The sequence below is a fragment of the Staurois parvus genome, unplaced genomic scaffold, assembly GCF_062004578.1.
Source record: "Staurois parvus isolate SC_StPar_1 unplaced genomic scaffold, SC_StPar_1.0 ptg000059l, whole genome shotgun sequence".
In the NCBI taxonomy this organism is placed as follows: domain Eukaryota; kingdom Metazoa; phylum Chordata; class Amphibia; order Anura; family Ranidae; genus Staurois; species Staurois parvus.
Window position 1 is genome coordinate 3,492,779 of NW_028317855.1, and position 27,602 is coordinate 3,520,380.

Genomic DNA, 27,602 nt, shown 5'->3' on the forward strand with positions numbered 1-27,602 from the left:
CTCGCGCGTGCGCAGTGGCCAGCCTACTGCTGCTGCCATCCTTCCCAGCTTTCCTCGGTGGTTACCTTCTCTGGCACCTGGCCCACCTAGAGCGCGCCAGACTGATGTGTGCTGCCAGTGGCGCCCCGGGGCTCAGCGCTGGGGACACCTACCTGACGGAGGACTGAGGCGGCCGGGCACGGAGCAAACAGCCGGAGCACGGCGGAGGAAAGGAGCGGTCACTGGACAAGCAGTGACCGGGATTCTTCAGAGTAAGAGCCGAGGGCAATGGAGGGGGCTGAGTGTGTGTGCCGGGCAGCTTCAAGGACAAGGTGGACGGAGTGTCCATAGGAGTCTAGAGAGGACGAGGTGGGGGTTGTATAGAGGAGTCCAGAGCGTGGCAGGTGAGCTGACACTTGGACGGCGCTGCTCCCCCTGTCTTCATTATTCATCTCGCTGATCTCCGGACAGCCTGCCTGTCTGCTCCCCTTGGCTGCAGTTCAGAGGAGGTTGGTGAAGTTTATCTCCGTCTCATCGTGTGTATTTCCAGAGATCAGAATCGGAGCAGCTGTGCGCAGTAACCAATCAGCGTCTACCTTCAGCTCCTTCAGTTAAGCCTTGAAAATGAAAGCTAGAAGCTGATTGGTTGCTGTGCAAAGCTGCTCTAGGCGTACCCAGAAATCGGATAGGATGTGCTGTGATCGTTCTCTACATGACAAGTTACTTTCTAAGGAAATGTGCCTTCTTTTCCCAGTCTGAAGAGGTACAATAGGAGTTATTAAGTGGGCTTTCCTGAATCCAACCCTAATAAGTGATCCGTGATATTGAGATGATGTAAATCAGGGTTCCTCCAGAGGTTGCAGGGCCCTGGTGCCCAACCTGCGACCTGAGGGCCACATGCACCCTTTGGTACTTGCTGTGTGGCCCCTTGCAGGACCCAGCAGCTAGTAGGGGAAGCAATCATTTGTAAAGAGGTGTTAATGACGGTGAACTCTTGCAGTCTCATGGAGCATATCCTCTCTATGTATATCCTGTAGTGTCTATTCACTCTCCAAGCACCTATGTTGCATGTCTGCAGTCTGATCCTCTCCTGTGGTATGTCTGCAGTCTCTGATCGTCTCCTGTGGTATGTCTGCAGTCTGATACTCTCCTGCCGTATGTCTGCATTCTCTGATCATCTCCTGCGGTATGTCTGCCGACTCTGATCATCTCCTGTACCGTGTCCGCAGTCTCTGATCGTGTCCTGTACTGTGTCCGCCGTCTCTGATCGTGTCCTGTACTGTGTCCGCCGTCTCTGATCGTCTCCTGTACTGTGTCCGCCGTCTCTGATCGTCTCCTGTACTGTGTCCGCCGTCTCTGATCGTCTCCTGTACTGTGTCCGCCGACTCTGATCGTCTCCTGTACTGTGTCCGCCGACTCTGATCGTCTCCTGTACTGTGTCCGCCGACTCTGATCGTCTCCTGTACTGTGTCCGCCGACTCTGATCGTCTCCTGTACTGTGTCCGCCGACTCTGATCGTCTCCTGTACTGTGTCCGCCGACTCTGATCGTCTCCTGTACTGTGTCCGCCGACTCTGATCGTCTCCTGTACTGTGTCCGCAGGCTCCGATCGTCTCCTGCTGTGTGTCCGCAGGCTCCGATCGTCTCCTGCTGTATGTCCGCAGGCTCCGATCGTCTCCTGCGGTATGTCCGCAGGCTCCGATCGTCTCTTATGGTGTGTCTGCGGCCGTCTTCTGCGGTGTGTCTGCAGCCTCCGGGTGTGTCTGCAGTCTCTAACAGTCTTCTGCTGTATACTGAACAACATTTGTAGCCCTTTGGAGCTGTCAGGGGCCACTCCTTCATTGAGCGATTGCTGCTTCTCCAGTGTAGCCACTGACTCCAACAAAATTTTTAGATATCTGTAAGCCTCTGAGTGTAACGTACATTAGATTTTTTTAGGCTTTTTCATGCATTTTAGGAGCTTCTTTAGGGGCATGATTGGGCATTTTTGGCTCCACAGGCTTTTATTAGGGGTGTACCTGGAAACCGCACGTAACGCGTATTTTCGCACGCTTTCACTGAAGTAAAAAATTAACCCTAATTTTTCTTCAGAAGTAACTCGCATACATTTCTGAGCTTCAGGTGTTGAGCTGCAGACACCATTTAAAAGCATGGGAATTTTGTAGCTTTGATCTACAAAACATTCTGGTGTGAAGGCGACTAAGGGGGGATTCATCCTACTCCCCACAGACATATGGAGCATTCTTCCCAACAACCATCACATTATTGTACTGTGAGCTGTAGATATGGTCATTATTAGCATGGGCTCAATGAGACAAGAAAGTTGTTTCAAGGGTTCCTCTGTGTTAAAAAGGTTGTGAAAGACTAATGTCGATCTTTTTCTATGCTTAACTGCCCACTCATTGTGTATAGTAGTGTTCTCCTGTGTTTGGTATATTTCTTTCCAAACGTTTATTTTCCTTTTTAGTAATCTTAAATTTTGTTTAGTGTTTTCTGTGTTAGCAATTGCAAAGTTTAAAGACGACAAGCTTTTTTTATAATTTCACACTAGTTAGAAAAGTGCAGTCCCTACAAGCTTTCAGTACTGTATTTTTTTTCATTTGATAATTTTGTTTTGTTTTGTTTTTTTCTATTTTTGCGTGTAAAGGTTTTTTTTTTTGTGTACAGTATAGACTATTAGTCATACTTGGAGAGATTCCTTTGGGATGAATGTGCCCAGCTGATTCAAGCATGCAGTTTTGGAAGTATTTGTTCAATCATTTAAAAAAAATGGATTTAAGTGATTTTACGGAATTAGAACGTAAATGGATTTATTTCAGGTACTTATATAGCACTGTCAATTTACTGCAGCTATTTACACACATACTGCACATTCACATCACTCCCTGCCTTACATTCACATCAAAGGTCCCTAATTTACATTTCATTCATACACATACTAGGGCCAGTTTTAGACAGGAGCCAATGAACCTACCAGCATGTCTTTGGAGTGTGGGAGGAAACCCACGCAGGCACAGGGAGAACATGCAAACTCCAGGAAGGTAGTGCTCTGGTTGAGATTCAAACTGATGATCTTAGTGCTGCTGCGGAAGTGCTAACCACTTAGCCACTGTCTGATCTGTATGACTAAGCGATGACCGGGATCCAGGCAATTGGCACAGTTTCTAGTGGGGCATCCGGAATGCATTCCAAGCATCTTTTCAAACACCTGTTTTGTGCAAGTTGTTCTGGTGAGCAGTGCACGTAGCATAAAAGAATAAATCCATCGCAAAAATGCTACAGCACCAATAGATCTACTGTAATTATTCATATATACCTCTTTTGATAGTGCTTGTTTTATGTGTATCACATGTTTATAGTAAGGAGCTGCCGAAAAAATTGTCTAATATTAGTAATCCTCTTTATAGCAGTTCAAACTATCCTGACTGCATCTTGCAGTGTCAAAATGAGCACCTCTTGTGTTTATCCTTAGATATTTGTTTCTGCCAGATGGGATTAAAAAGTAGGTTAGTGGTCAGAAAAAAAATTAAGAAAAATGAAAACCTTGCAGAGATGTTTTCAGTAAAAATATATACACACAAACATGATATTCCCTCCAAACTTCTGATTAAATATGAAAGTTAAGACTGTGTGAAATTAATGAGGAACTACACCCCCCTGTTCATTTTTAATTACCTTGTTAGTTGGTTTATCCACAATAAATTTAAATGTCCAGCAGATCCAGCATTGTTCTTCTCCGCTGCTGCTCACCAGGTCTTGCACCACCATCTGCTCTTCTGACGTCATTAGGAGACGGCTGTCTCTTTCTTGTTCTTGCAGCTGCTCCCCATTGATGTGCACACGCTGCACATCATCATGGGGCCAGCTGCAAGAACCAGGAAGAGACTGCTGTCTCCTGATGATGCTTTGCACCACACCACACCACATACACATTTTCACAGATTTGGCCCAAAGCCTCCTGGAATGTGTGAGTCAATTAGGCAAGAAATCCAGAAGTGGGAAGTAGATTCTTTAGAAAATGGAAAACAAAGTTACTTAAAAAAAATTTGGTGGAGGGGGCAATTGTGATAAAGGGATTCATATTGTGGAAAGTGGGTGAAGATCCACTTTAATAATGTTTTTTTTTTATATATATATTTTTCCTTTATTTAGCTACTATCATGAGGGGGCTGAGAGGATTGTAGAGAATACAACAGTGGGCATTTTGTGTAGGGGAGGAAAGCAGAGGATATGACAGCGGACACTGACAGAGGACTGTCCCATTTCAGAGGGAAGTGCTGGACTGTGTAAGTGTTTATAGGATATGCAAGAGAGGAGAGAAGAGGGTATGACAGCATGTAGTACATGCAGAAGAGTATATTAGCGGGTATATGTGCAGGAGAGGGCTGGGGAGGACACAATAGTGAGTATGAAGGATAAGACAATGGGCAGTATGTCAAACCAAGAACCAGACATTCAGCAGCTCAAGCTATGTTCAAAAACTGACTTTTTAAAAAAAGTAAATGATTGTTCCTCAAGCCATTGTCATTACCCTTTCTTTGTAAAGGGTAGCCTCAATGACCAACAGAAAGCATTGGGAAGGGAAGGCCAAGCTCCCCTATCACAGGTAAAGTCAACATATAACTATTTCTATCTTTTTATCCTTGGATCTGCTGATCACTTTAACATAAACATTTCACAGGTGGTAGCCTCTGTTCATGTGTTTTCAAGCTTAGCCAGGTTTGTGACAGAATTACTGTTAGAAAGGACTAGGTGAGTTAACTCTCAGAAATCAAAATACCTGTTTTTGGTGCACCAGCCAATTACAGCAATAACGTCTTCTGTGGTTAAAGTTCAAGCAGATTGCTAGATATACAGTTAAAATACATATATGTAAACTGTTTTGCCTGCCATAGGATGTGTAATGTTTTTCAGTCTTGTGATCTGGGATCCCCTTCCCAACACCACAGCCAGGAACACCTGGTAGATTCCATTGCAGGTAATGAATGCAACTTGGTCTACGTCTGAGTGTACCCAGTGATTGAAGGGTCCCTAAGCTTCATGCATTTTACTGAGAGCGCTGTGCAAGGTATTAGATCCCTCAAAACCCTGATATAGTGGTAGTCCTGAATTACAAAGTCTCCCTTCTTAGACATACTTCACAGATGTGCTACAGGGGTTGTTCTTATAGTAAGCAGAAACCAGTTTTCCCTATGCTTTGCATTATATAATCAAATGTTGACTATAAGTTACATGTATTAGGGTAAGTCAGGTCCTTCTTTTTGGAAGTGTCCCATTTTTGAACAGTAGGTCTGCGAGGAAGGCCTTTTAGCATTCACAATTTCCAATTTGCCTGCATATTGTAAGGCATAGTGGTAATCATTAAACACTATACAACTGAAAACCGCTGCACCACAGACCAGGATACCAGAGCCTACCAATACATATGGGTAGGATGTCTAGATTCCAGTGCCAGTAGCAACATTTTTTTCCTTGCACATCCATAGAGACCTCACACTCCCCAGATCTGCTCAGGCATTGCATACCTCTCAAACTTCTGGAATGTTAAAGAAGAAAACATAGCACAAAGGACACCCTTGCCATGCCACAGTTATGTACCCCATTAAGAATTAATAGATCAAAAATGGTTAAAACCACAAGTGCTTTTTTCACTACTTTTAGAATATACTGGCTTCAAAATAACTATTCCACTACTTTAGAGGTTGGATTAATGGTGTTAGTGTTGTATAACACATTTGGAAGTTAAGTATACAGACCTCTAACAAATATGTACTATCAAACCAAAAGGAAGGACAACTTAGAAGGAAATGGAGACAAGATTTGGTTTCAAACAGGGACAGTTGCAAGCTCTGTGTCGTATTGTGGGTTGGGATATGTGCATAGGTTTACACTAACAAAGTGCAAACGCTTGACGAAAAGCGCAATGCTGTGCTGGTGGGAAACATAGCACAGGTTCACTTTATGGTAGGATCTGCATGCTGGCAACTATCCAAGCAACTGCTATACATACAGTATATAAAACTGGTAGTCTGTGGTCTAAAGGGCTGACACACATAAGGAGCTATAAAAATGTTATTTTAACCTGGAGCTTCTCATTTCTGCATCAGTTTTGTACTTGTATATAGGGCAGCTCTGCTTTCTTATTACACATACATATTGTACCTCTGTTTAGTCATACAACCTAGTGGTTGTGCTTCACTGCACCTTTTATCTTACCAAGTGTATGGATTGGCCGCAAAGACTATGCACTGTATGTAGTGCGGAAAAGATTAATTGTTGCCCATAGCATCACCTTAGAACTCTCATTACTGCTGTTCAAATGAAACTAGTATTTTGATTGTTTGCTATGAACAGCAAGGAGTTTGCCAATAGCTCCCTAACATCTCCTGCTCTATTGCCTGGTCCTAAAGTGTAACTTCACTCTCTCAATCAACACTGACTATTTTTAATCTTTCTGCTGCTAGCGTTAGTAAATAGATAGGAACATATATCATATTTACTTGTTTTAAACCTTTTTTTTTTTTTTCTTTTACATTTCTTCAGTTACTTACAGGTTTCCATGCCTAGGCAGATTATGTCATACATCCCAGGAGGGGAGGATGGGTTTTCTCAGCTAAGCAAGCCCTTCTGCTTGTATGCCTGAACTAAGGGCAGATGGATTCCAGGAAGTCAATGCTACATGAATCATCTGCCCATACTCATGATGGCCATGGCAAGAAATGCTAGCGGGTGTTTTTTTTTAAGTGATTTCTCAGCAAAATAAACCATAGAAACATGAATGGGTGGGGAGTTTTCTTTGAATATTAATAATAGCATTTTTTCTATGTGGTGCTCAACTGCAGTGTAGTTTCGCTTTAAGCAGCACATTTATTTGGAATATGAAATTCACTGAGCTCAGTAAATAAGGTGAATCTGTGTTCATTTCAATACACAATTATGTACAAAGGAAACTAAATAAGAAAACACATTTTTTTTTGCTTGTGTATAATTGAAATGATTGCAGCTTCACCTTATTTATTTAAATGTCAGTGAACATCCACTTTGCTAAGTCTATATTGCTTTAAGCCAGCCATAGATGTTATGGATCTCATCTGGTTCAACAGGGATCGGCTGAGATACGAACCGTCTATGGGCAGACTGATTGCACTCAACTGGATTATTGATATATCACAGAGGACAAGACAGCACTCTTTACGTCTGGAGGAAAAGAAATTTAATCTCCAAACATGGAAAGGTTTCTTCACAGTAAGAGCTGTGAAAATGTGGAATAGACTTCCTCAAGAGTTGGGTTCTAGCCAGCTCAGTGATTTGCTTTAAAAAAGACCTGGATTCTTTCATGGATACACAGAATATAAATGGATACTAACATTTATAGGTAAAGTTGATCCAGGGAATATCCGATTGCCTCCTTGGGGGATCAGGAAGGAATTTTAACCCCTGCAGGAGCAAATTGGGTCATGCTTTGCTGGGTTTTTTAACCTTCCTCTGGATTAACTGTTGGTGTAGGATTATAACTTTTTTTTTTTTTATGGTTGAACTGGATGGACTTTTGTCTTTTTTTCAGCCAGACTAACTATGTGACTGTATGACTTGGGTACAGCCAGCCTGTTAGATTTTTCTTGTGATTATTACTAGCAGCTATAGCTACTAGCAATAATTGCTGTGTTCTCCTGGCAGGGAAGGCTATCCCCCGCACCCCCCTGCTGAGAGAACAGCTCCACAGGAGGGATTCCTCCATCAGCATTATGTTGATGGGGAAATCAAGCAATTTTCATTGCATCATCAAATCACATCATCTGTGGCCGGCTTTAGTAAGTCAAGACCAATGCCCCTATTTTGTACTTGTATTATTTGCATCACATTGAGCGCAACAATACATTGTTAGCCAAAAGTAAAAACATTTTGATGGTAAACTGGAGTAGGACATATCTTATTGAGTAATGTTCATTCTCCAGTTTTTAAACATTCACCTATCTTGTAGGGCTGAAAAGCAATGAAAGTGAATATGCCTGCCTCCTTAGGCAGTGGTGGGCCCTTGAAGGCAGTGTTCAGGGAACATGTCACAGCACTAATTTGAAGCACAAAGTATTTGTATTTTTGAGCCATTTGGCAGGCATCAGAAATGAGTGCCAAGTGCTCCATTTTTATTGTCTGTGCATACAGATCCTTTGGGTTTGTACATATCTTTGCATTGCTGTGTGTTATGGTGTCCGCATGCTAATTGCAAATTACTGTTTTGTGATAACATAACATTTTAAATGAAAATCGAATGAAGTGTACACATTCATGTAGTTTTGAATGCAGACATCCTTAGAGGTTCTACCTTAAAGGATAAGTTCACCTTTTAGACAAAAATAATAAATGCACATTTTTTTGCAGGTAAAAAAAATGTGCATTTATTATTTTTGTCTACAGAAGCCTGGAAAGCGTTGCACCAGCGATCAGTAGATCGCTGATGCCATGCAGGTCTCCTGCAGACCTGTCAGAATATCATCTGCTTGCCATACGGTGATGTACAAGCAAGCAGATATTCTAACAGGAAGTTTCAATGAACTATTGCGGGGCTCCACAGCGTCGTGGTTGTTCATTGAAAACTACAAGCCCACAGCCGCTAAGCCTGTCATGACTTGCAGTTTATTCATTCATGGAAGTTCATGAATGAATGATGTGACCACGTGGGTGGGGCCCCGAACGGCCGCACTGTTTTCAAATTTGACAGATAGTACAGGGAAGTCTCCCCGTGCTATCTGTCAGAGGGAGGGGGGCGTCGGGCTGTGGCTATGGGAACATGTAACGTTCCCAAAGGTGAATCCTTTGAAGCATTCTTTCTTCATTTTTTGTTTTTTTTTAGACGTTTGCGGACATTGACTCAGGACTTGTATGCAGCAAAAGAGTCAGGGAATGGTTATCCCCTTGAGAGTCTAATCACACAGGTGTTTTGCTGCTGGCCTTAAGATAAACTGATTAACAAGGAGGCCTCCCTTGGCAAACGCCAGCAATCTCCTTTAACTCTTAAAGGATATCAAGTCTTCCATAGTAACCAGACTGCCACAAGCCTGGTGCACAAACAAAGAATTGGTCCAGATTCTTGACACTACAGAAATGACCAGCAGAATCATCAGTGTACTTGACAAACCTTCTATGTCAGTTAGAATGCAGATTAAGTTCCCAAACCTTACTATTAACTTCTGTTAACAATGCCCCACAGGGCCACTTTCTGTTTTGTTTTTCACTATTAATACTTTTATGTCAGGGAAGGAATAGGTGTTAAACAGATCCATATAGAGGGCTATGACTGTCTGCTTTGACAAGTTAGTTGTACACACAAGGCAAACATACAGAAGACTGCACCAAGACTATTGCCATTATCACATAGAAAATTATGCTCTTTGCTGGGCTGTTTTGTAACTCCTCCCTTTCATTTACTTCTCAAGTACAAAAACTTTTGCTACTTTCAAAATCCCTCATATGACCCAAAGAATTAGCAGGTTATATTACATTGTGGCTATGAGCATTGTGGGTTTTTCCAAAGAGTCAGTTGTTTTCAATAAGACCATTCTCCCAGTGAGAAAAGAGTATCAGCAATGCCTTATCATTACGCAGCACTACTAAGCAAGAAATAGAGCCCTGCATATGTGATGAATATGGACACTCTAACATAGATATACAGTGACATAGTTAGGATGAAAAAAGACGCTTATCCATTTTAGTTAAAAAAAAAAAAAAAAGAATGTATTCTAAACCGTTGTTTGATCCAGAGGAAAGCAAAAACCATTGTAAAACTTGGTTCCGTTTGCTCCAAGGGAAAGAATTTCTTCCTGATCTCTAAAGGCAATAACTTCCTGTGTTAACCGTTAAAAATATTTTTGTTATAAATATTATAAAACATTCATATAGACAAGTTTGAATTAAAAAAAAAAAAGAAACGCTGCTTATACCTTTTTTTTTTAAAGTGGTTGTCCATTTACTTGTTTCAAATTGCTTTCTTTAGGATATATTTATGCCAGGTTCTGTGGAATTGCCTTGGGCAGCTATTCCAATGCAGTTGAACCACATGACAAGGCAAAATGCTTTGTCTTCCTATGTTCCCTGTTTGACACCACTGTTACCGTGGTGTGTGCTGAAAAAAAGGATTGCATGCATTACTTTTTATCAGTGCAGTGTGAGGCAATCCACTGCCTAGCACCACGTTGCGGCCAGTTGAACTTTATAAAATGTCTGTGTGACATTTAAATAAAGTTAATTTAAAAAAAGCACTACATTGCTGCGGCCGGACTGCACTGCATTCCAGCTGCTGCTGTGATGTGAATTAGCCCTATGTCTGTCCAACCACCTTAATTACAAGCTGCTTGGAACCTAGCTATTTAAAGATGTACACTCACCGGCCTCTTTATTTGGTACACTTGTTCAATTGCTTGGTAACACAAATTGCTAATCAGCTAATCACATGGCAGCAACTCAGTGCATTTAGGCATCTAGATGTGGTGAAGACAACTTGCTAAAGTTCAAACCCAGCATCAGAATGGGGAAGAAAGGGGATTTAAGTGACGTTGAGCATAGAATGGTTGTTGGTGCCAGACGGGCTGTTATGAGTATTTCAAAAACTGCTGATCTACTTGGATTTTCATGCACAACCATCTCTAGGGTTTACAGAGAATGGTCCTAAAAGAAATATCCAGTGAGTGACAGTTGTGTGGACGAAAATGCCTTGTTGATGGCAAAGGAGAATAGGCAGACTGGTTCAAGATGACAGGCAACAGTAACTCAAATAACCACTCGTTTACAACCACTCTGTACGGAGGCTTACCAAAATTGGACAATAGAAGACTGGAAAAACGTTGCCTGGTCTGATGAGTCTCGATTTCAGCTGCAACATTCAGATGGTAGAGTCAGAATTTGGTGTAAACAACATGAAAGCATGGATCCATCCTGCCTTGTATCAGTGGTTCAGGCTGCTGGTGGTGCAATGGTGTGGGGGATATTTTCTTGGCACACTTTGGGCCCCTTAGCACCAACTGAGCATTAGGGTGGAGCCTAGCCGGTGACGTCACGCCGTTCGGTACCTCGTGGAGGCCGGCGGCCATCTTTGACTCTGGGAAACCCTGTGAGTGACCTGTGTTTTTATACTCTACAATAAAGGATTTTGTTGGAACATACTACACTATCAGTATTTTTTGGGGTGGGCTTTTTGGTCAAGCCCCCCCTTTCTTAAGGTGGATACTTCATATGAGTGCCCTGGTTAAGGAACCTGGATCAGTCTTATAAGGGTCTTTGGATGTCGGGAATCCCTCTGCTGGCCAAGGAAAAGTTTATTCTCATCAGAGTGACAGCTTGCCAGATGATCCATACAGGTTCAACTTTCTGGGACCAGGAGTAGTCTGACAACTCAAATGCGCATATTATGCGCTTTCTGGTGAGTGCATAATATTAGACACTTTTCAGCACGGAGTCCACCACGTTTTGCACAGTTTATTGGGACTATTGCATTATGCTATGAGGACACTTATCAATCACTACTAAGCACTAGTAGTCCATCACATATTACTTTATATGTTATTTTATATTAACCATCTATAGCGCTGCATGTGTTGTTATCTTAGTGTGAAGGTTTGAGGTTTGTGCCTTTCATGCCAGCTGCTTGTTATACATCTCCAAGCGCTCGTTAATTATTCTTTTTTCTGTTTTTTGACTACTACCAACTGAGCATTGTTTAAATGTCACAGCCTACCTGAGTATTGTTGCTGACTTTGTCCATCCCTTTATGACTACAGTGTACCTATCTTCCAATGGCTACTTCCAGCAGGATAATGCCCCATGTCACAGAGCTCAAATCACCTCAAACTGGTTTCTTGAACATGACAATGAGTTCACTGTCCACAGTCACCAGATCTCAATCCAATAGAGCACATTTGGGATGTGGTAGAACGGGAAATTTGCATCATGGATGTGCAGCCGACAAATCTGCAGCAGCTGCATGATGACATCATGTATGGATGCACCGAAATATTGGCGGCTGAAAATAGTGTTATCCGCATTTTACCAATAGGAGAAAAGGTGCCAATAGTGGCTGCCGAAAATGCACAAATTTGCAGCGATCTTACCACGGTTAGGGTGCGTTTTCCATAGGTCATGTGACTAAAAAAAAAAAAGCATCAAAATGCAGCATGTGTTGATGGGTTTTCAATGCATTTCAAGCCTGGTTCACACCAATTCAGTTTGTGTTTTGTCTGTTTGCATTTTTTTGCACGCACATTTTTGCCGTGTTTTTTTATGCGTTTTGAGTTTTTTTATTTATTTTTATGGCCAGCTTGTTGCTGGGAAGATTAAAAATGCAAAATGCAGAAAAACATGGCAAAAACCCACTTCATGCATTTTCTGCAGCTTCTCCATTGAAGTCTATTGAACCAAAAACGCAATGTTTTGCATTTAAAAAAAAAAGTCCCTGACCCTTTCCAAAAACGCAGCAGCTCAAAAAATCCTAGATGTGAAGTGTCCCATAGGAAACCATGCTAAATGGACTGTAGTGCATTTCTGCAAAAAGCCCTAAAAAAATGCATTGGTGTGAACCAAGTCTCAATGGGGAGGTGCGTTTTTTTTTTTTTCTTTTCTTTTATTAACCCGCCAAAAATGCAGCAAGCAGAATTATTGACATCGCAAGGGAAGCGCAAAGAACCAGTGTGAAGACATACATTGAATTTAAAGGGATGCATTTTTCTCGAGCTTTTCTTGTGCCTTTTTTTTTTTTTAAATGCAAAAGCGCTGCAAAAACTGCTTAATGTGAAAGCAGCCTGTTCACTGAAAGGTGCTAAAAATAAATGCATACTTATTTAAATTCATGATAATAATTAAAAAGTCGAATATAATACAATTAAATAAAAAAAATGTTTTTTTTAAAAAACTGTCCTTTTTTGGTTTCGGTCCAAGAATTTTCAATTCTGTGCACCACTATTGTCATGTCAATATGGACTAAAATCTGAGGAATAATTCCAACACTTTATTGAATCTACAGTTGCAAGAAAAAGTATGTGAACCCCTTGGGATTACGTGGAGTTTTGCATGAATTGGGCATAAAATGTGCTCTGAACGTCATCTAAGTCACAACAATAGAAGAACACAGTCTGCTGAACATAATACTACACAAACATTAGATGTTGCCATGGTTTAATTGCACATAACATGTAAACATTCACAGTGCAGGGAGGAAAAAGTATGTGAACCTTTGGACTTAATGAGGTTGACCCTCCTTTGGCAGCAATAACCTCAACCAAACGTTTCCTGTAGTTGCAGATCAGACCTGCACAACGATCTGGAGTCATTTTGGACCACTCCTCTTCACAAAACTGTTTCAGTGTAGCAATATTCTTGGGATGTCTGGCGTGAATCACTCTCTTAAGGTCATGCCACAGCATTTCAATCGGGTTGAGGTCAGGACTCTGACTGGGCCACTCCAGAAGGCGTATTCTGTGCTGTTGCAGCCATTGTTTTGTTGAATGACTTGTGTGCTTTGGGTCATTGTCCTGTTGCATCACCCATCCTCTGCGGAGCTTCAGTTGGCGGACAGATGGTCGTATGTTTTCCTGCAAAATGTCTTGATAAACTCTGGAATTCATTTTCCCATCAATGACAACAATCCGTCTAGGCCCTGAGGCAGCAAAGCAGCCCCAAACCATGATGCTCCCTCCGCCATGTTTTACAGTGGGGATGAGGTTTTGATGTTGGTGTGCTGTGCCTTTTTTTCTCCACACATAGTGTTGTGTGTTCTTCCCAAACAACTCAATCTTGGTTTCATCTGTCCACAGTATATTTTGCCAGTAGTGCTGTGGAACATCCAGGTGCTCTTCTGCAAACTTCAAACGTGCTGCAATATTCTTTTTGGACAGCAATGGCTTCCTCCGTGGTGTCCTCCCATGTACTCCATTCTTTTTTCATGTTTTCCTTATTGTAGATGTGTCAACAAAAATGTTAGCATGTGCCAGAGATTTCTGTAGGTCTTTAGCTGACACTCTGGGATTCTTCTTTACCTCATGCAGCATTCTGCACTGTGCTCTTGCAGTCATTTTTACAGAACGACCATGCCTAGGGAGAGTAGCAACAGTGCTAAACTTTCTCCATTTGTAGACAGTTTGTCTTACCGTGGACACATGAACATCAAGGCTTTTGGAGATACTTTTGTAACCCTTTCCAGCTTCATGCAAGTCAACAATTCTTGATCGTAGGTCTTCTGAGAGCTCTTTTCTGCGAGGCATGGTTCACATCAGACAGTGCTTCTTGAAACCAGTAAACCCAAAATAGGTGTGTGTTTTTTAAGGGCAGGACAGCTGTCAGCAACACATCCAATATCATTACACTGATTGGAGTCAAGGTTGGCTCACTCCTGGCTCCAATTAGTTCTGGGAGAAGTCATTAAGCAAGGGCCTCACATACTTTTTCCTCCCTGCACTGTGAATGTTTACATGTTATGTGCAATTAAACCATGGCGACATCTAATGTTTGTGTAGTATTATGTTCAGCAGACTGTGTTCTTCTATTGTTGTGACTTAGATGATGTTCAGAGCACATTTTATGCCCAATTCATGCAAATCTCAACGTAATCCCAAGGGGTTCACATACTTTTTCTTGCAACTGTATGCTATAAAGAATTAAGGCAGTTCTAAAGGCAAAAGGGGGTCCAACCAAGTGGCTAGTGAGTGTATATATTTCATAACATTATGGCATTGATTATCTTGTTACAGTATTTTTATTTTTATATATATTTTATATATATATATATATATATATATATATATATATATATATTTTTTTTTTATATATATATATATATATATATATATTTATATATAATTAATAAATTAATTATATATAATTTTTATTAACGATTATGCATTATATAATGCATGTGCTGGTAAATACTGCAAAAAAACCACACAGTAAGCTGTTAAGTCCAATTTCCAAACTGAACCGAACGTAAAAAAAGATACGATATTAACCACCAGGGTTTTGCTGGCGGTATCAGATGCGGTATATTTTTCTAAGCTAGTTAAGGAAGCCGGCTGCTGAGCCCTTAACAACAGATGACTCATCAGCTGTCAGCTGGTTTCTTGGTGACAGCTGAATGTAAAAAACTAGAAGTGCCGGCAATTATAAGTGAAGTAAAAAAAATATTTTTTGTTTTGTGAATGAGTAGTGTACCCAATACTCACTCTCATGGGGGGGGCTTGTTAAAAGGGGCTTCCAAACTGATAAGTCCCCCACCTGCAGACCCTCACAACCACCAGCAAGGTTGTGGGAAAGAGACCCTTGTCCCCATCAACATGGGGGCAAGGTGCTTTGGAGGGGAGCCACCCCCATGCTTAGGGCATGTGGCCCAGCTGACCTGTTCGGCTGCATGCACGGATAAGGGTCTGGTAAGGATTTTGGAGGGGAGCCGCACCATTTTTTTATTACTTATTTTTTTTAATTTTGGTGTGGGGGTTCCTCTCAAAATCCATACCAGACCCAAAGGGCTTGGTATGGGGGGGGGGGGGGGAATACTGGCAATTCTTGTTTTTTACATTCAGCTGTCATCGCTGATAACTGATGAGTCCTCTATTGTTAAGGGCTCGGCAGCTTGGTTCCTTAACAACCAGCTACTGTGCGATAAATTACCGCATGAAAATATGCTGTAGTTACCGCAATAACTATATTTTACCACGAGTTATTTACTACAAAATTCTTAGTGCATTGCACATTTGTAAAAGATGTACACATGCATTATGTTTCCGCATTTATTCAGTCGTTCTTTAACTAGTTGCCGACCGCAGATAGCCGAATGACGGCTGCACTGCGGCCGGCCAGTTCTGAGTGGACGTCATATGACGGCCTCCCAGAACGCGCTCTCCTGCGCTCCCCAGGGGGCGCGCACCCGGCGATCTCCGTGATCGCTGTGTCCTACGGACACAGCTGATCACGTGATGTGGTAAAAGGCCAATCACAGCGGCCTTTTACCACATGATCAGCGGTGTCCAATGACACGCTGATCAGAGGGAAATGCAAGTGCCGGTTCTCGGCTGCACTTTCCTCACGCTGTCAGATCGTGAGGAAAGTACTGCCGAGAACCGGCAGTTGTCAGAGCGGGGATCGGCACCGATCATCAGGGCACTGATGATCAGTGCCCTGATGATCAGTGCCCAGCAGTACCACCCGCAAGTTCCACCCACCTGTGCCCAGCAGTGCGCCCACTAGCTCTGCCCACCTGTGCCCAGCAGATCACCCACCTGTGCCCAGCAGATCACCCACCTGTGCCCAGCAGTGCACCCACCTGTGCCACTCTGCAGTGTCACCCACCTGTGCCCAGAAATGCCACCCACCTGTGCCCACCAGTGCCACCCACCAGTGCTGCCAGTCAGTGCCCAGGGGTTGTGCCAGTCAGTGCCACCAGTCAGTGCCCAGCAGTGATGCCAGTCAGTGCCGTCTATCAGTACCCATCATCAGTGTCACCTATCAGTGCCGCCTATCAGTGCTGCATATTAGTGCCGCCTATCCGTGACACCTCATTAGTGCTGTCTATCAGTGCCACCTATCCGTGCCACCTCATTAGTGCTGCCTATCAGTGCCGCCTATCAGTGCCCATCAGTGCTGCCTCATCAACGTACATCAGTGAAGGAGAAAAAATACCTGTTTGAAAAATTTTATAATAGAAACAAAGAAACTTTTTTTTTTTTTTCAAATTTTTTGCAATTTTTTTATTTATAGCGCAAAAAGTAAAGCACCCAGCGGCGATTAAATACCACCAAAAGAAAGCTCTATTTGTGAGAAAAAAATGATCAAAATTTCATATGGGTACAATGTTGCATGACCGCGCAATTGTCAATCAAAGTGCGGCAGCGCTGAAAGCTGAAAATTGGCCTGGTAAATAAGGGGGTATAAGTGCCTGGTAGGCAAGTGGTTAACTCTTAGTGAATTGACTCCCAGGTGAGTTAAACAGTTTTTAGTTTTTGTTTTGTTTTTGCCTTTTAATTATGAATGGGAGCAAGGTGGATGGGGGGAGGGATGGGATCATTCCCAATCTTGCGAAGAGATGGGCTTTAAAGTAGTAGTAACTAATTTCATTCAGAGATTTGCTATGTTATAGGTAATATTTAGAAATGCCAATTAGCATTTCTTCATTTATTCACGCAGTACCCTAAAAATATAGCTTTTGTCTTAAAATCCCCCTGAAAAATAGCAGTGTACTTCTTGGTATGTGAGGATGTCTAGGCACTCCTGTGCCCACAACCTCATAACTGTAGAAGGAATCTAAGACACTGCTGTCTCTGATTGCTAATCTCAGAGCTTTGGTGACTAATACTGTGCACAACTGTTCTGCTCACTGCTTTGCCGCCCGCAGAACAAGGCAAAATAAGTCAGTAATGGGTAAAGGATGAGCTGCTAAGAGGCCATGGGCAATGTTGGTGGCTAGTCCTTTGCACTCTGCCTGCCTCTGCTTCCAGAGTTCAGTTACTATTTTAATTAAACCTATTTAACTCCCCACTCTTTGAAAACTGTTTTGATGTGTTATGGGCTTTCAATAAGATGCTCAGTAGTATTTCTAGGGCAGATTTGAAAATTAGAATAGCCATCTGTTGATGTTCATTGTCAACAGCAATTATTTATGCTTCTTTTCTATGGTTTTTTTAGGTCTTTAAACCCGGCCATAAGCATTTAATTTTCTCTCGTTCAGCCCACTGCCGCCTATTGTATTCTGACAGTTTACACCCTGATTGGCTGCAGTCACTGTTTCACCAAATATTTCTGCCTAACTCAAAGCTTATGGAGCAGGGTGGTGTTGGCTGGGCCAACCATGGCTCAGATATCCATTAGCTTAAGAAGGCCTAATATTGGCAGTGTTGGTAATTCATTTATAATGCCACTTCTTTGCTGTTTAGAGACTGTACTGTAAACTACAATTAGCTTCTCTCTGTAAACTGCCTATAGAAATAGAGCTCAAAATTAATACAGGTACATTTTGACTTAGATACTCTTGGGCTGATTAAAGGAGTGTGAATATTCACTTTAATTTTTTCATCATGTGCAAATTAAATAAACCAGAATTTGCTTTTTACATGATGGATGATAAAAGTGAGTATTCATCCAATTTATTGTGTGGAGTTTGTGAGCTCTTTTAGTGAATCAGCCCATGTGTATTAACAGATATAGTGATATAAACCTAAAGTGCAGTTACATTTGTATGGAAGCTTCCCCTGCCCCTAGTTTCCCCTACCATTCCTTACTTTCAATCTGTTTTATTATGAAATTTGAGGTGCAAAACAACAAACAATACAGTAGCCAGAGCACTGGCGAGTCACAGTTAAGGAGCACAACAGGTATTCCCCCTACCATTCTTATACTTGCCTGTCCCCAATTCCGTAAGATATTCCTACTTGGACAGAGCACAGAGTAAACATTTTCTAGGGGATTCAATGGTGAGCACACAGCATGGGGGCCTGATTCAGTAAAGGTTTCTTCTGATTCATCTTGCCATTTTTTTAAATTTGGAAAATGAAAAGGGTTGGGGCCCATCCACACCAGAGGGTGCACTTTGTTACATGTAATGCAAGCTTTCTGGTGTGCATTGAATTGTTACAATGCATCTCACTTTTTTTTTTTTTTTAATAACTATGGAATTGTCACAAAATTTCATTCAACTCTATGGACAGTGTGTTTTGATATGCTGCAGCATGTCGCAACACTCTGCACTGCATAGAAATGTAACCTTCCTTTTTTTCCAGCGCACATCCAGTGTGTTGGTGTGAACTGAAACATTAAGACATAAGGTAGATTGTCTTGTCTGTATATTGGGATTATGTTAGTGAAGGCTGCCCGATGCAACCCAATGGGGCTGGTGTGAACAAGTGCTTACTTTAAGCATTCAGTTAACCTAATGATCATCATATTGTGGTTCTTAGGGGGTTTTCAGCACAAACCAAGGTACTCTTATGAAAACATCACTGGCACATCAATGTGAACACTTAGGGGGTTATTTACTAAAACCGGAGAGCGCAAAATCCGGTGCAGCTCTGCATAGAAACCAGTCAGCTTCCAGGTTTTATTGTCAAAGCTTAACTGAACAAGCTGAACTTAGAAGCTGATTGACTACCATGCACAACTGCACCAGATTCTGAGTGCTCCAGTATTTGTAAATTTCCCCATTAGAGTCATTGATTTGAATTGCTGTGCATTAAACTGCACATTCAAAATGAATGTACTAAAACTCCCCACAATGCATACAAAAATAGGGCAATCTGAATTTTCCTGCAGTGCAACACACAGGACACTGTGTGCATTTTAGTGCAAATGCACTTTTAAGGTGCTTTAGGGTGCCATTCACGATGAAATGTGCTTTACTATGCATTGCAGCAATACACGCCCTAACATGCAGGTTACAACAGCAAAATGTTGCAAATGGGCCCCTGGACTGGAGTGAAATCTGTGAATTGTGGCAATGCACACTAAAATACATATTTTTTCTTGCATTAATGCAGTGCATAGTAATGCACAATGTGCGTTGCAGTGCCATTCACCTTCTAAACGCACCACAATGAACGTGCTTTGCAGCACACCACAGTCCGCAGATGGGAACCATCTGTGCATTGTGCATTACCAAAAAGTGAATGCTTTGGTTTGTGGTGCATTGGAAGCCTATTCAAAATAAAATGGCTGCCTTAATGCAACATGCGGCAAATGTGTGAATGAGGCCTTAAACATATGTTTATTGCATAAAATTCACTCTTAAATGTTTGTGACTGGTTTCACAATTCTGGCATAGTTTTACACTAGGTTGCTCTAGAAATATGGCATGCAGCATGTTACAGGCTACGTATAGACATCTTTGTGAAGAAAACTGCAGGTCAGATTGCAGTTCTCCAGCACATAAATATGGACAAGCTATATGTGCTCATTCACTGCAGTGCGAGGGAAAACTGCAGGTCACCACCGGCTTGTGTTTGAGTGCCTTTAGTGCAGCGATGAAAGCCACCTTGCTAAACATGAACACACTGTTTACTCTAAAGCTATAGAATGCTTTTCTATGAAATTTAATTTTCATACCACCCTTATTTTAGTTTAATGATAAAGGTATATTATACACCGTTCAACTAAATATGTGCAGACTATATTTTGGCTTTGATCTTTTAATTTATCGCATAGCAGGACATATATTTATTTAGTAGCATTCTTTCGTATAATTCTTCCTTACTCGATATGATCATGTATCTGCATTGGCATTTATCCCTTTGCTCAGTGTTCAACACTCATCACATCTTCCAGCAGCATTTGGTTAATGCTATTGAATGAGGGATTTACTATATTGCTATGAGGTTTTTTTTTTAATATATATATATATATATATATATATATATATATATATATATATATATCATTTTTTTTATTTAATATGTACTGATTGTTAATCACTTATCTGTTTGTTTGATTTCAGTCTAATACACAAAACTCTTATTTCGGCATTTTCTTAATATAGTAAAAAAAAATACCAGAGTCCTGTCATGTTGGAGTATTTTTCCAATACACAAATTTCAACTATGTGCTTTACCCATGAGAGAATGTGTAAAGATTAATTATTATAAGAGAATAAAATTTTTTTCAGATTAACTATTTCAAGGTGATACTGTATTCTGTAAAATTACCACAAGAAAATGTGCAAAGATGAATTAATATAAGAAAGGTGTTACTGTCTTCTATAAATTAAGCACAGGCAAGTCACATAGCAAGTTTTCCCTTTTTTTTATAGTGCAAACAGATACACCGTCTTAATGTCTAAACAGTATTTTTTTTAAAGTCTGTTGTTTAGATAATTTTAGCACCAGCTATTTTGACACCAATTAAAAAGCCGAGTCACAATTCACTTAACTAATATTTAGTGTTTGTTTATGTGGCTTTCCCAGATGTGAGGCTTATGAACACAATAGAGATATGTGCACCTACTGTAAAAGGTTGCAGTGCTATTTCATCAGCCACATGCAGTAAGAACTTGATTTTTTTTTTTCACGCACTCATCACCAGTGCGCCCTTTATTGTTATCAGAGGAACACTACTTCTACATGTGAAGGAAACTATATATATATTTGTAGTCATATTTTAAAAATATTAGTGTGCTGTAACTACCTTTTTATACATATACTAGTATAATTGTGAAATATAAATTAACGTATCTAATTTTTACAGGCAGGAACTGCAAGGAAAAATAGGAATGTGAAAAAACTGGTATAGTCACATGTCTATACATTTTTTAAAATATATTTTTAAGCAGCATGTTGTGGGAGTGCATACCTTCCATGCATAAAACCATCAAGAATGGTGTGAAGTTGTTAGAAAATTCCATAATTATAATAGTCCATATGTTAAGTTGGTATGTGAAGAAAGTTTAGAGAAGAGGAAACTTTGAAGTTTTTGTTTATACAAACTGAAGAAAAAAAGTTCTCCAAAGAAAAAGCTGGTGGCAGGAGTGTAGAGGAGCAGCATATGGCATTAAAAGGAGCACAGCTGGAGGTAGCATTTCCATCTGAACATGATGTCAGAGCAGCTGACAGCTTGCCATCCCTCAGCCTTTTATTCTAACACACAGCCAGGGAGTTAGTGTGTGCAGAGCTGTGTGGGGAAAAGGTATCTTATTCCTCTCTAACATCCTCTCCACTTTGCATCTGTTTGTCAGGTTTTTTTTTTTTTTTTTTTTTCGTTTTTAATTTCTTTCTTGAGCCGATCTCTACAGCCATCATACAGCACTTCTAAGAGGCAGGATCATAATACAGGTCTATGTATAAAAAAGGTAGGACTTATGGTAAAAAAAAAAGAACATTTATTTTTATACCTTTTTTTTAATGCTGTATTTTTAGTTTAAAATAAATAATAGTTTCTTTGAATTATCATTGTAAGTTTGAACATAATAGTTTTATTTGGTGGGGGGAAATGCTGATTTAACAATATTAATATTATTATTATTTAGAACATAGATCTAAGTATATTTTAAGTAATATTTTTGCTAGATCAGTCTTATGTAAAATGTAACATGTTGGCATTTATATTATTTATGCTTGATATATTGAATATCAGTCATGACAGTGAAACAAAATGTGTTTGTCATTTAAACAAAAAAGTTAAATTTTTATTTAAGCCATTCACTTTTTACTGTATTCCGTGTAGCTCATTATTTGAATGTGGCTGTTGAATCTGTAAAAGTGTATCATTATTATGAGTCAGTAATTACTTTTGCTTGCTTACCAGTTTATTTACAAAATGCTAAATATTTTTGCATGTATATGTGTGTAAAGCTGAAACAAATAACAGCCTGCAAAGAACGTATAAACGTGCAGCAACATTTAATGTAGCTTGTTAGGAATACCATTGTTTGTTTTTTCCCACATGTATCTCACTTTCATTTTGCTTGGTAGTAAGAATCAACACTTTCCTGGATGTACCTAACATTAATATTTCTCTTTTTTTATTGTGTTTTTTTTTTTTTTTATTAATGCTTTGGACTGGTTTATCTACTAGCAAACTAATTTAGAACTTGTAGATTTGAGCAGCTTGAATTGGCCAGACAGCTGTAATCGCACTCCTCTATTCTTAATCTCTTTATCTGGGCAGCAGCTGCCATATGGCCACCGTCAGCTGGATCAGATGTTTATAAGCTTCCTTCTTCGTCCCTCTGTCCTTTCAGCCTGCTAATTTGATCACAGCTACCTTGTGAGCTGCCCTCCAATCTTTATTTTTAGCCCTCTTAAGGATTAGGATTGATGTGGGTTACGGGGCACTTAAAGTGATTGTAATTGTTAATCTTTATATTCTTTAGCATGTTCTATAACCAGAATATAATAGTTTTACATTAGGGAATTATTTTAATATAAACTTTTATAACTTGGTATTAGAAATTACATTCATAAATGATTTTGTGTTGTCCTTGCTGTATTTTTTATTTTTTTTGCCAGGGGCCCATTCATTTCAGAAGTAATGTCATCACTTATGATGTTTGTAAATTAAATTCTGTGTATGGTAGACAAGAGAAAGCATTGTGTTATAGTATTTTCATAGCTATTTCTATATTTCCTAATCTATAGATTTTTACGGTCTATGTAGCAGTTGTGTCAGAAGGGGTTATTGTGTCATTTTGCATTGGTAAATATTACTACCTTTCTCTAATACAATGTTTTGTTTTTTCTTGTTTTTCTTTTGTGTTTAGGTTATGAAGACAGTATGGATTTTCCAGAGCATAGCAGACATTTGCTACAGTGCTTGAGCGAGCAAAGAGATCAGGGATTTCTGTGCGATTGCACTGTCCTTGTAGGAGATGCCCATTTTCGAGCACACAGGGCTGTATTGGCTTCATGCAGCATGTATTTCCACCTCTTTTACAAGGATCAGCTAGACAAAAGAGACATTGTTAATCTGAACAGTGACATTGTTACAGCTCCAGCCTTTGCTCTGCTGCTTGAATTCATGTATGAAGGAAAACTCCAGTTTAAAGATCTCCCAGTTGAAGATGTACTAGCAGCTGCTAGCTATCTCCACATGTATGACATAGTAAAAGTCTGCAAAAAGAAACTGAAAGAAAAAGCTTCAACAGAGGCAGATAGCACAAAAAAGGAAGAAGATTATTCAAGTTGTTCAGATAAAGTAGAGAGCCTTTCAGATGGTAGTAGCCATATGGCAGGTGATCTAGTGAGTGATGATGAAGACGGTGAAGCTGAAAAATTGAATATGCTGTCTGGTAAAAATGACTTGACTGTGGAATCTGAGAGTATGTGGATACGAATGCCCTCTGATTCAACAAGCGTCACACAGAATAGTGCAGACACTGAAACACACACAACAGCTGGAAAAACAGTACCTAGTCCTTGCAGCTCAGCTAGCTCATTATCTATGAGATCTAACACTTCCTTAAGGAACATAGCAGATTCAGACTGTGTCTTGGACCTTTCTGTGAAATCCAGTGTTTCAGGAACTGATCCTTTAAGCAGCTCCTACCTTTCTTCACCAGATACAATGAGAAGCAGTCTAGTTCAAATAAAAGTAGAAAAAGAAGTTTCTTGTGATGAAAATGATATAGATACCAACGAGTATGATGTAGAGCACAGCACTGTGAAAGAAGGCGTAAACACTGATGTAAGGACACAGTACGAGTCAGTTCACTTGGGTCCAGTAAGGGAAGATGCTGTCTTAAGAGAGTTGGATCACGATGAAAAAGCAAGTGATGATGAGATGATGACTCCAGAGAATGAGAGAGTTCCAATGGAAGGTAACATGGACAACAGCCTGCTTCCATTTGTTTCAAACATACTTAATCCTGGAGGACAAATTTTCATGTGTCCACTCTGCAATAAGGTTTTCCCAAGTCCACATATTCTTCAAATCCATTTAAGCACACACTTCAGAGAACAAGATGGCATTCGTAATAAGCCCACTAATGATGTCCACGTTCCCACTTGTTCACTGTGTGGTAAAACTTTTTCATGTATGTACACACTTAAACGTCATGAAAGAACTCATTCTGGAGAAAAGCCTTTCACTTGCACTCAGTGTGGAAAAAGTTTCCAGTACTCCCACAATTTGAGCCGGCATGCTGTAGTTCATACAAGGGAAAAGCCACATGCGTGTAAATGGTGTGAGCGAAGGTTCACACAGTCTGGAGACCTATATAGACACATCAGAAAATTTCACTGTGAACTGGTGAACTCTCTATCTGTTAAAAGTGAAGCACTAAGCTTGCCAGCGGTGAGAGACTGGACCTTAGAAGACAGTTCGCAAGATCTTTGGAAGTAAAATAGGATGTGCATGCTTATGTGCGTACACATTTTATAAACCTATGTATATGCTTATACATGTATTCACTTATGCACTGTCAAATATTACATGACTGCCTCTCCCTCTGCTAAAATTAATTTACTTGGGATGTTACTGGTCTTCAATATAAAATGAGCCATTTTTCTAAATATATTTAAAATGATTGTCTTGTTAATGTAAGTATTCAAAATGCTTATACAAACTGGAAAACCTCTTTTTTCCCTAAAACTGCAGTTACTAAATATCCAGATTGCACGTTTCAAGATTTTCATATATAAACATTAAAACTGGCTAATGTGTTATGGAATTTCCTTTATTTCAGTATTTATTATTTGGCAGGAAGACATTGGGCTTTAATTAATTTACTGGTTAGGCATGTAACACACTGTCAAGAAATCATGACCGTGTGATACAAGTGATAGGTCCATCCACAAAAGGTACTTTACTAAATTAAATTAAACTTACCTCTTAAACATTTAAAAAAAAATAATAATAAAATCTTCACATATTTGTATCCAGTTTGGGAGGAGTTTTAAACTGTTGCATAAGAGCAATTTGTATTACCAGTAAATGGTAAAGGATTAACAGCACATTTTTATGAGAGAGCCTAGTTTGATATATACATATATATATATATATATAAAGATTGTGAATCTGAGGTGTTGAACTTCAAATTTAAATGTTTACCTTGTATAACTTGATGAGGTGATGTCATACAAATGCTGCTTTTATTTTAATATAACAAATGCATGGTTATTTTTTCCTTTGATTATTGACATTGCATATATGCAAGATAATTGAATATGTTTTCTTTGAAACAAACTGTTACAATTGCAACTTGGTGTTTTTAAAAAAACACCGTGCACTGTGTTGTGTGGGGTGTTTTTTATTTTATTTAAAGGGTAGTCCCTTCACACTGTAAGTAATAAGTTGTTAGATTATTTTATCTGACACACCTTGCTTCCAGGAAAATATACCTGTTTACACAAATTTGAATGTGCAGTACTACTTTTTCAATAGAGAAGATCTGTGCATCAAAATGTAGCAGAACACTGATTATGGCACTTTGTAAAACAAACCAATCCATTAATTATGGTTGATTTATCTAAAAAAAAAAAAAAAAAAAACACCCGAGTGAAGCTCTAGCTGACATGTTGTAGAGGCATAGATTGGTTTATGTCCAAGCAGCTTGGTGCCTGGCCACTCAATACGTTTATTAGCCAGCACTTAAGATAACAACATTCTCCTGCTACACAAATTTAGTTATAAAAAAATGTGTATTGGGAAAATTTACTTATAAAGAGTATTTATTTATTCTTAGACTGATTTGTCTATTTATTTATTTAAAAGAACTCTCCAGTATTGTATTGCAGTTAATATAAGGGGCATTTTCCAAAATGGGAGGTGTATGCTGTATTTCGTTGTATTTCTTAAAAATCAAAAACATTCTGAAATAAAAATGGAAGATGTGAATTTAATTAATGTATCATCGCTTAGATACTTTTGTAGTAACAATTTAATAAAATTACATTTGTTTAGAAAAGACAATCAATGGATAGGCAGATTTGTTTTGATCTAGCATAATTTTAAAGCTTGCTATGTGTTGAATACTAAATTTTAAGAATGACTGCTGTCTAGCTTTGACAATCATTGTGTGATTTATTTTCCAGGAAATGGGAGGGTAATTTATTATGCTGTTTTAAATTTTGTACTTTGTGTATGTTCAGTAAATTTTTTTAATTTGTGTGCAAACTTCAATAAATTATATAAACTGACAAAATGGTTATATTATGTTTGCAATAATTTTAGCAAAACGGTAAACCTGATATTGTATGCTCGCTAATCCTATTGCTATTGTGTTTCTGTAACTTTTAATGCAACATTATGGAAGTTACAGTATAAATATTATTTTTACTATTATAGATCCAGTTTATAAAAAAGCCCCACTATATTCCTATATATTAAGAAATGGTTCGAAAACAAACATGGTAGTTTTTATTTTCCTTGTGATAGCACCATACTATTTGGTATTAAAAACTTTGATTTATCTTTCACAAAGTGTAGTTTTATATTTCCTTAGAAATATTTACAGATTTTTGTATGGAAGAAAAATGTCTGGATAGACAAGTTTTAAATGTAAAACAATAGCATTCAGCCAAAATATTTTACATGAAACAATAATAAAAAAAAAAAGTATAAATGTTTCAGGGCTGAAATAAAACTGTCACTGTGAGTAATAAGTATATTATAAAACACTAGCCTGACATAGTCAATCGTACATATTTGGAAGTAAAGAATACACGTTTCCCTGTGAGTTCACACCTAAAATTGGAACTGCGTCATTTAAATAAACAAATTACATTACTATATTAATACTACAATTAAAATTACCACGAAGTATGTTTTATATACATTAATAGTATATGTTTTGTCCCTGTACATATTAATTTTCCTGAAAGTAATTTTGCTTAAATACTGTATTAATTACAGCAAAAAATACTGCATACTTTCTGCCCCATCAAAGTTTCACTTTGTGAAGACAAGTACAATAATTCATTAAGCAGTGTTTTACTCAATAGTGTGTGTGTGTGTGTGTGTGTGTGTGTATTTATCACACACACACTCTGAGTAATTCTTGTTTTCTTCAAATGAATGTGACCTAGCACTGAATTGTGCGCACTGCTGATAGCAAAGTTACTTTGTACACACAATACAGACTGCAAATAAATACCTGGGAACCTATTAAAAACATACACACACATACAAACTTACTACTGCTAACAAATATTTTTATGTTTTCCTCTACATACAGTA

At 39.3% G+C, this 27,602-nt stretch overlaps 1 protein-coding gene across 4 annotated transcripts; it reads left to right on the forward strand.

The window, feature by feature from the left end:
* The first annotated feature begins 8 nt into the window (after positions 1–8).
* ZBTB18 (zinc finger and BTB domain containing 18) lies at positions 9–26,568 on the forward strand. Of its 4 annotated transcripts, none has more exons than XM_089668550.1 (2): positions 9–251; positions 23,188–26,568. In XM_089668550.1, exon 2 carries the CDS (start codon positions 23,202–23,204, stop codon positions 24,765–24,767), a length of 1,566 nt encoding a protein of 521 aa, XP_089524676.1. In that variant the 5' UTR covers positions 9–251; positions 23,188–23,201; the 3' UTR covers positions 24,768–26,568. The 4 variants fall into 4 exon arrangements, with proteins under 4 accessions (XP_089524676.1, XP_089524674.1, XP_089524675.1 ...); XM_089668548.1 differs by lacking the exon at positions 9–251 and adding an exon at positions 358–488; XM_089668549.1 differs by lacking the exon at positions 9–251 and adding an exon at positions 365–383.
* The last annotated feature ends 1,034 nt before the right edge of the window (positions 26,569–27,602 follow it).